Source organism: Chaetura pelagica, unplaced genomic scaffold (genome assembly GCF_000747805.2).
Source record: "Chaetura pelagica isolate M959 unplaced genomic scaffold, ChaPel_1.0 scaffold551, whole genome shotgun sequence".
Taxonomy (NCBI): domain Eukaryota; kingdom Metazoa; phylum Chordata; class Aves; order Apodiformes; family Apodidae; genus Chaetura; species Chaetura pelagica.
In genome coordinates this window covers 557,696-567,596 of record NW_009952067.1, presented here as the reverse complement: position 1 = coordinate 567,596, position 9,901 = coordinate 557,696, and the positions used below count along the sequence as shown (strand labels likewise).

General features: G+C 37.2%; 1 protein-coding gene across 1 annotated transcript in view; it reads right to left on the bottom strand.

Annotated features, from left to right (window-relative positions):
• Positions 1-9,901, bottom strand: part of SMOC2 (SPARC related modular calcium binding 2) — a 120,000-nt gene that overhangs the window by 83,694 nt on the left and 26,405 nt on the right. The window contains exon 2 of the mRNA XM_010005415.1: positions 7,509-7,680. Within this exon, the coding sequence (XP_010003717.1) occupies positions 7,509-7,680 (172 nt within the window). The remainder of the gene's footprint in view (positions 1-7,508; positions 7,681-9,901) is intronic.

The following is a 9,901-nucleotide window of genomic DNA, read 5'->3' as shown; positions in this document are numbered from 1 at the left end:
TGCTGAACAGATCAGAAACATTTGCCACTTTGTTAAAACTACTTATAAAGTGGTTAAACCTAATCATTTGAAGAAAACGTTCCCTTGAGGGCTTTCCACAGATACTTAGCTGTTCTTAAGCTAAAGAGAAAACTTTTCTAAAGTCACATAGATGTGAACAATCAGACCTAGTATAGACACATAATCCATTTTCTCTGCAGGTTTTCGTTATTGCCCTTCCATTATGCCAGAACACCTATATACACTTGCTTGCCTTTAAAGTTAGAAATATACAATGCAACAAACTGTTTAAAATTAGCTATCCACCTGAGCACTTCACTGTCTTAACAAGGAACCAGAATTTTTTTCTACTTCTGTAATTCTTCCCCACTGCTGCACCCTTTTGCTAACTAGCAGTGATATGATAAAGTTAAATGGTCTTAACTTGTAGTTAACACAAAAATGTTTTATTCAGAGCAGAAGACACAATTTAGTTTACAACGCATAAACTACTCATAACATGAAAATTTTCTATGATATTTGACCTAGGTCAATGTATATCCAAAGAACTGATCGTGTCTACCAAAAAAGCATATAAATAGTTGTAGCCTTTAGTGATAGGAAACTCAAAGCAAGCCATACGTGCTCACGAGTTTCAGTTTCAAAGATGCAGAGATTATTAGTCTCTTGGGTTGGAAAGGATGTCAGCACGGACATTTAACTTGACATAGCCATAAAATAAAGACTTGCTGCTTTCTGACAAAGGCTGGCCAACTCTTTCACTATTTATTTTTATTGCTGCATTCTGGATTTAAACAAAACAGCAGAGCAATCTCAGGCTAAACTCTCTTCTACTTATTTCTAACAGAGGCAAGCAGTGTGGGGTTTCTTCGTTGTTTTCTTTTTCTCTTTCACATTTTGCAACCACCCAGCAATTTAGATAGCTAAGCTTTAAGATAAAATAAGGAATTCCATGCTGGATTCCTTCTTGGCACAATAATATTTCTCTCAATTTGCTAACAGCCACATTTGGAGAAATATAGTCTGACTAGAACTGAATCAAACATTTGCAAGAAAAACTAAAACTACTGCTTTCTGATTTTTTACATACCAAAGGCCAGACTAGGCTTTCCAAGCAGAACAGAGATAAATACTTTGGCAAAGTCTAAAATGGGTCTATTTATAATTCTTGCACTGAAAATCTGGGAAGGTTTGCAACCAGTTGTGGTTCCTAGTCTTCGGTGCATTATTATTGCTCTAGCATTAGTAGTTTCTACTTCACTTTCGTAAAGTAGGTCATTTGATACTAAATCTGAAACTTAAATTAAAAATACATGAGCAAAAAATAAGAAAATTAAACAAACAAAAAAATTATTACTTTCATACAATTGCAGAAGTACATATTTGACTAAAAAAAAACCACAACCTTTTTGTGCCCAATAATGCTCTTATATGCCTTGTTTCTGTGCAGTCTGGCTTTGACAAATTGTGAATGGAGAAACATTATCAAGAAAATTTTAAGAAGAGAGAAATTCCACTTCAAGTAAATTGTGGATACTATTCCATTGTTACTTGTCCTGTGTTCCATGTATCAGTAGACATATTTAAAGAGAGAAGGACATTCCACAAAAAAAGATTCCAAACATACTGAAAGCTTTATCCACCCCCATTAAATACCTACTAGAAAATATCAGAAGCCAACTCTCTTGCTTTTAGAGACCAATAAAGTATTCCTTCTGTATGTAGATATGGTTGGTTTTTTTTTCCCTAAGATGTTAGATCCTTTGTTTCTCAAATTATCACCTTTACTAGAGTGGTATGATATGTGGCTTGATACATAATGTAAAAGAAAGAAGCTCAGAAACAAAATTAGGTTGGTGCTGAACAGTGTATCAGCATTGCCAGCATTACAGTCTGGAAACTTCAGTCATCCAATAGAAGAAACACAGTGTCTACAGTGAAAAAATATATCTGAAAAAGAGGAGACGACTCCTAGCTAAAATGATGTTAAGATAAAAATCTGACCTATAATTAATTTTTCCCACTAAGTTTCTTTTTTAAAAAATCCAAATTTATACCACTTCTTAACACATTCTCATTTTAGCATGTTTTCTTCTGAAATAATTTTTTTAACTCTGCATCCCTCTTTTTTTTCCTTTTTTTCTTTTTCCTCATAAAATATGAGGAAGAAAGAAAAGGGAGACTAGAAAAAGAAGAGGTGATGAGGACAAGTGAAAACTGTTCTGCTTTCAGACTGTGCAAGCTCTGTGTGTGTCCAGGTTTATTTTACAGACAGGCACCTTGCCCCAGTCCAACTTTCATTAATTTCAGTTAGGAAAAGAACCAAACCTACTCACTATTATCTTTCTCTGTCCAAATGAAACACCTGGGGAGCATGTTCTGCCACCCAAATGCAGCCCACACAGCCATCTTCTAGGCAGCAGGTGGACTGGCCAAGCCAATATCCCTGCCCACGTGCTGACCTAAGGGGCATGCTCAAACACTGCAAACATGTCAAGCTCACACCTGGCTTGCATGCAAACCTGAGACTGAGGGTAGCCTCTGTAGGAATACAGGATAAGGTGTCTGCTCAAAAACCATGTCCAGCATTTACAAATCAGTTCTTCAGCTAAGAGGCAAGAGTAATCATAGCATCATAGTGTGGTTTCAGTTGGAAGGGACCTTCAATATCATCTTGTTCCCACCTCCCTGCAGAGACAGGGACACCTCCTACTGGACCAGGCTGCTCCAAGCCCCATCCAATCTGGCCTTGAACACTTCCAGGGAGGGGGCATCCACAACTTCCCTGGGCAACCTGTTGTAATGTCTCATCACCCTCACAGGAAATAATTTCTTCCTAATATATAACCTAAATCTACCCTCTTTCAGCTTAAAACCATTTCCCCTTGTCTCCCTTGCAAAAAGCCCCTCCCCAGCTTTCCTGGGGGCCCCCTTCAGGGAGGCCACTATAAGGTCTCCCTGGAGACTTCTCTTCTCCAGGCTGAACAACCCCAACTCTCTCAGCCTGTCTCCATAAGAGAGGTGCTTCAGCCCTCTGATCATCTTTGTGGCCCTCCTCTGGACTCACTTAAACAGGTGTTTCCCCAAAGGATGCTTAGATTGATGTATTATGGGTCCAAGACTAATTTGTGAGCCAAAAAACCTACTGCCCAGCAACGTCCCCCTTTTTCTTCATAAGGGGAAAATCGTATCAGCATGTTTATCCAAGGATGGAAAGGTTTGTTAATTAATATAATTTCAAATCATTAAAGCATGTCCTTAACTCATTCATTATAATTTATAGTAATAATTCAAATAAGTTAAAACTTCTCACTGAAAACGCCATTTTAATGAAAAAAAAATGCTGAATGTTTATCTCTTTAAGGAAAGTAAACAGGAAATAGTAAAATACCTCTTTGTGGGAAATTCCACTCATATTTTTATGTGATTCAATTCTTTATGTGAATTGTGAGAATGAAGATAGTACCTTTTTGTTATGTCTATGATAGCCCATTAAAGAAAGGCATTTTAAACAGCTAAGCTCTTTAAGATACCATAAATTAATTAAGCTAAACATGAGCTATCTAGAATTTCCAATGGAGAAAGGGAATCTATATAGTTGTAGAATAACAATGACACTACTGTGTGTGATGGCTTTCCTTGGTGTGCTCACGAAGCAGCAAGGCCCTGTTGGGGCCACCATTGCAAATACTGAATACAAATGCTGAGTGCCAGCCAGACTGAACGTCAAGCCTCCCACGGCTTAAATATCGCTCTGTGTAAAACCCTTTACTTGGCCATTTGGAACGTGGATCTCCCCAGGTGTGTCCCCAGTCCAGATTAACAGTTCACTGTGAACACAGACTACTGCTACATGCTGACAGTAAAGCAGAGAAATGAGATGTGAGTTGGCAGTTGACATTTTAAACCTCTAGCCATTAAAAGAGTCTTATTCTAGTGAAGTATTGCTAGAAAAGCCAGAAAATCCAGGCACCTCAGCTGGGATGTTTCCAGAACTCTATGTTATGGAAGAGGAACACTGGCAGGCCTGTATATGTTGACTTGTTTTCTCCATTGATCACGTCAGAATACCAAATATTATTACGTAGCCACTTACTTTATACATTCAGAATATTAGTCTCCTATATCCCAATTATTGGCCTGGTACAATCACTTAAATACAAACTGAGAAATGGAATAAGTATTGTCACTGTTATTTGAGAAACAAGAAGAGAAAAAGAAGAAAAAAAGTGGGTTTTTGAGTGCATTACGTTGCAATTCTTGCAGACCACTTTCAGGGAAAACTTAAGTTTTCTTCTTAGCTAACTCTAAAAGGGACATCTCCATGGGAGATAGAGTCCTTGTATTTCAGATGAAGCATTCCCAGCAGTCACAGATTTCCAAAATGCAGTCACAGGCATTGCATGTGCTCTTCAGCTTGCTCCTGACAAGTTGGCCACATCTCAGATCAACTGCAGTGTCACCTGTTCACAGTTCACCCTTACACCCTTAGCAAAACTGCTAACTGAACTGCTGGTGGCTACTTCTCACTGCTTCATGGTCCAATAGAGAGAAAAAACCTGTGCTAATCCCACTAGACACTCCTGTTACAGTTGTTATTCTCTTTGAATCAGCTTGCAGACTTTCTACACTTGAGACCTGAAATTGCTGAGATAGGTGATGAAAAGCTGTCCAAAAGGATCTCTAAAAACGTCATCAATCCTTCAGGAATATCTTTCAGAAGCCTAGCTGGGACTAAAGGTTGTTGTCATGTCCAAAAAAGATAGAAAAGTTAGTATGTTATTTACTGTCATGGAAAACTACTTGAAAAGCCTACAATTATTTGAAAACTGCTGCAAGAAAAACATGAGTTCACATTTTCAAAGTTCACGGGGAAAAAACTTGTTCAGTAGTAGGGAGTAAATAGGGTAGCAAACCTGATAGATTTTAGCACAGAGGAAACTGATAAGAGGCTCTAGGAAGGAGTTGAAGGATTCTCTCTTGTTTGTTTTGGGTTTTTTTATTCTTATTATTATTTATAATGCAATATTTTAATTACAAAAGAAAATTTGAATATTCTTTTACAATGCTATTCTACAGTGTTGACTAATTTTTTCCTGAATAATTCTGAACAGTTAACAACAATAACAAAAAAGAAAAAACAGATCTCTACATACAAGATGTAGAAGATGGTCCATGAAAAAAAACAAACCCAAAATAACTTTTTTCAGACTCATCTACAGTAACTTGTAACAGACATTCAGCCTTACATTTGTAAGATAAAAGTGCAGATCCTCACTCAAGCAATGGCTCTCCCATTTCCACTGGGGAAGATACTTTTAGCTGATGCCTTCTGCATTTCAGTTTCTGTACAAGCACAACCTTTTGGAATAACCTATACTATAAAATATAAATATGCCATCAAATCCCCATTTTGCATAAATGTAAAAATGTAGCTACTGGCTCTAAAGGAGACTGTAGTGCTGGGCAACATTCTACTCATAACGGCAGTTGCATCATTCCAACACAGAATGAAAAAAAATTCTGAAACCTTGAATGTTGCCCTGAAATGGAACCAGCATTTTTTGGTTAGCCCTACTAAAACAAGCCTGGTCAAGTATCACCTGCAACAACGAATTTCGCTACTCAAAAGTAACTGGCTCAAAAGAGGTCTTAGTGTGAGGACCTCCTTAGCTCTTTCAGAAGAATGTTTGATGTGACTATCGAAAGTAGCTCTAGCAATGCTAAAACTGAAATCTGCAGCTGGGACAATGGATCACCTTTTTCTACTCTAGAACTTGTTTTTACAGCTTGAAATATTTCTGACAATTGCAGCCGTGGGTAAGAATAAAGATATTGGTCACTTCAAAATTTAAGACAGCTTTGATTAAATAAATAATACTATGAAAACGTAAAATGAAAAGAGCACTGATCTCTTGCTTATATTGACCAAGGATATTATTGGTAACAGTGTCTATTGCCAATCAAAAGTTATTTAGATATGAACGTGATGTTTGTATTTATTTAGCTGAGAGATTAGAACCATCTGATAGATGAGGGCATGATGGGTACTTGCTATTAGCAATACTGAAGCTGCCTAAGGTGCCGAATTCCAAGTCTACAATTGTACTTATACACTATTGATTAAGTAAACAGCAAATGAGCACTTTTCCAAATAGTAGCTGTTGACTGCAGAAAAATTTTATGGCATCACTGGGGACACCTTCAATAGGGCACCTCAATGCATCTTTATGGATAAATTTTCTTGCAGATGACATTGTCAATATAGTAAAGGGAAAAAAACAATAAAGAAAAACATTCTGTAATACTAATTTCCATTGAAGTGCATAATGCTGTAAAGTATAAAATTAACAAAGTGCAAAATAATTCTCTCTGTTGTTCATGAGTGTAACAGAAGCTCTGTCTCAGGTAGCTTCATTATATTATCCTTGTTCACAAAAGTAAATAGATCCATCAGCTAATACAATGGCTTATTATGAAAGGGCTGAAGAATGAGCATAGTGTTTCATCCAGGCAGAAGATGAGACAGAATGTCTCTTTGAAGCAGTCTTGATGCTTCAGAGGTTTGCTGGAGCTAATGGAAAGAGATTAGGTGGGAAATTGCCTTCTAGAGGTTGAATCGGTGTGGTCCCTGGGGTTTTCTTCCCCCCACCCGTCTCTTTTGGACTGAGAGAAAGGGAAAGTAAATCTTTATGGCCACTGCTGTTCATACATTTTAAAAAGAAGATCATTGTGTTGGGAATCACCCTACACTTCAGTAAGGAACTGTGTTCACTAACACTAGGCTACTCTAAAAGTGAAAAGGCTTAACTGAATACTTTGTAAGTATCGGAACTGAAATGCTAGGGTTGCATGTTGCACAGTTTCTCTAAACAGAGGTCTGAAGTAAAAGAATGGATTATGTAGGTAGGAATGGCCTGTGAGAGCTTTAAGCATTACAAACCACTTTGATGAATTTCACAATTGCATTATTTGAGAGTAAAACAAAATAGTGGGTTACTTAAAAAACAAAATAAACAAAAACAACAACAACAAAACAAACAAACAAATAAAAAATAATAATAAAAAACAACAACAGTAAGTAGCAGATACTGGGTTTTGGATATTTGATTATTTTTCCCATCTCTCAAGGATTGCAGTTGGGAAAAACAAGACTGATTTTTACCATATCTAATTCAAAATACTAAACTGCAGCAGACAAGAAACCAAAGGGACATTAGAATCTTGAGAGTTATTCTGAGCCTGCCAATAATACCATCCTTCAGAACAAGGGCCTAACCTTGCAGTTTCCTTGGTAGTGATTTATTATAGTGTAAGTGGGTGCAGGAGTCAGACTTTTGCTGATGGAAAAAGATTGTTTTACCTTAATGCAGCAAGATGGATTTCAACTTGGTTTTAGACAAATCTTCAAGTATAACAGTCCTGGTTGTTAATACACAGACATTTTCAAAACCAATTTAAATTCTATTATTTTTCATTATGGTCATGTAAAACTTTGATTTACTCACCTTTGCAGTTGCCCCGGTAGGCTATTTCCAGCTGTGGGTCTTTGCATTTTGCTCGCTGAAATTCACACCGGGACAGAAAGGTTCTTCCATCAGATGCACAGAGTGATTTCTGAGGGGAACCTGCACAGTCCAGGCTGCATTCTCTGTCTTTGTCTTGGTCCACTCTCAAAAACTAGAAAAGACAAATTCATGCTGTAGGAATGCTAATCCCATGTGAAAACTACTCTGTGATCCCTTTCCCCAGGGAAGACATGTAAATATTACTCATAACTGAAAAGAAGACTTTGCTTTTTTAGCCTATTCAAATAATAGCTGATTCATTATATCCAGTGTTATTCAGTTGCTGTTTTGAAACAGTAGAGATTGCAACATTTTTGTAACATACATTAAATTTACTATCGCAATTAGGAAATCTCTGAATCTCCTTCAACCATTATGAAGCTGAGAACAGTGGGTCTTTTAGAGCAAAAACAGTGACAGCAGAAATATTTTTCACAACAAAAATGAGACAGAAATGGAAACTATTTCTTAGCTATGCATTAAGTAGTCAACAATAGCAAGCTGAAAAATCTTTCTAAGATCCAAGATTTTCAGCATCAATACTAATCTAAAATTATACCCCTAATATGTCCAATATTATAGTCTTAGTGCAAGAGGCCTGAAGAAAAAGTGAGTGAGTGACGTAGGAGAACCCTATGAAGCCTCTTATGAAACACAAAAGAGCATTTACTCTTGCAATGTTCATATTAGAAATATGAAACAGAAACTTCAGATATATTTTATAGAAATATTTAAATTTGTGCATATGCTTGTCTGTAAAAGTACATGCCAAGATTGAAATGTTACAGATTGCAATTTTTCCACTGACCACTCATAATGTGTGATGGAGTCTCAGTTGTCATTCCAAAGTGCCCCATCATGGGCAAGTAGAAAAGACAAGACTTGAACCAGGCTGTGTGCAAAACAGTCTAGAGTCAAGTAATTTTATTTAAATTGTTACCAATAAAGAAAAAAAAAAATTAAAACCACACCAAAACACAAAGAACAACAAAAAAAACAAACAAATAAATAAAAACCTTCCATCTGCTGTTTTGAGCATGGACTGAGCCTTGGCATGAGTTGCCCATGGCTGCAATCCCCCAGGAGCGTTACCACGCCAGCATGGGTTGCCCATATGCCATAGTCCCTGGGGGCTGTCCTTGCACCTGGGGGGATCACCCATGGGCTGCAGGATTTTTTTTCTGGACTGTCACAAGGCAGTTTGTACCCTTCTTTCACAGCAGAGAGCCCCACAAGACCCCTACTACTCAAACCCTGCCAGTTCTGCCCAGTGTTCCATGTTTTCCCCATTTCTTGGATATTCAGTCTCATCTTCTCCATAAGACAGTGAGTGGGCACAGGCTGGCAGAAGTTATTTAGGTTGTTCCCATTATGAATTTCAACAGTCACTCCCCTTTCTAGTTCTGCCACATTGAACCTGGTCTAACTGTTCATCCCTCCAACCCCAAGACTGCAGATACAGCTGATGAGTTTAGCATCTCTGGCTCTGTGGAAAGCAGGAGCTGCTGACCCTGAAATACACTGCCAAAAAAACTAATTAGTTCTGATGCAGCCAAATACCAGCCGAAAACAAATACAGTACTTTATCATATGAACTCCTGAAAATCAGGGGCTAAGGAAGAGGGGAACTCAGTATGAATGAGGTGAAATCAGATTAATTTCTCTATCATTTTGCTATTTCTGAATAGCTATAGAATTATGCAACACATATAGATACCAAAAGGTAACCATTCTTCCAGGCATAAAAAGGCACCTGACAAAAGGTCTTAATCTAGCTGAAGCACTGGTTTCATCCATGCTACTTCATTATCATAAACCTCTGGTACAGAACATTTTAAACTTCAGATTAGAAACTGACACTACTAAAAGGAAAATTTCAAAGGGGATAAAAAAAAAAGAATAGTAGCTAAAAAATTCAGAAGAAATTTGCTACGTATAATTTCCCTGCATTTCATTACACACACAAAAGTATAAAGAGAGCAATAAATCTCCATAATCTTCATACTTAAACTATAGTCTACTTGCATTTCCTATCACTCAATGTGAGGAAATACAGATGCCTTTCTGGAGAGTATGCCTGAAAATGGAGAGACAATCTCAATGATATAATTTTAAAATACTAGTCATGCTGTTGGATTTTTACCAGAATTTCTATACTTTAGTGATGCCGCAACATTAAGAGGAAAGCTTCCTTTTCCCAATTTTTTTGAGGAATTTTTCATCTTTAAAAATAATTAGCTTCAGAAGAAAATTACTCACAGATTACACACAAACCCCAAACCTTTCTTCCTGGCATTTAGATATTGAGCTCCAAAAGTGGGGAAGAGATGTTC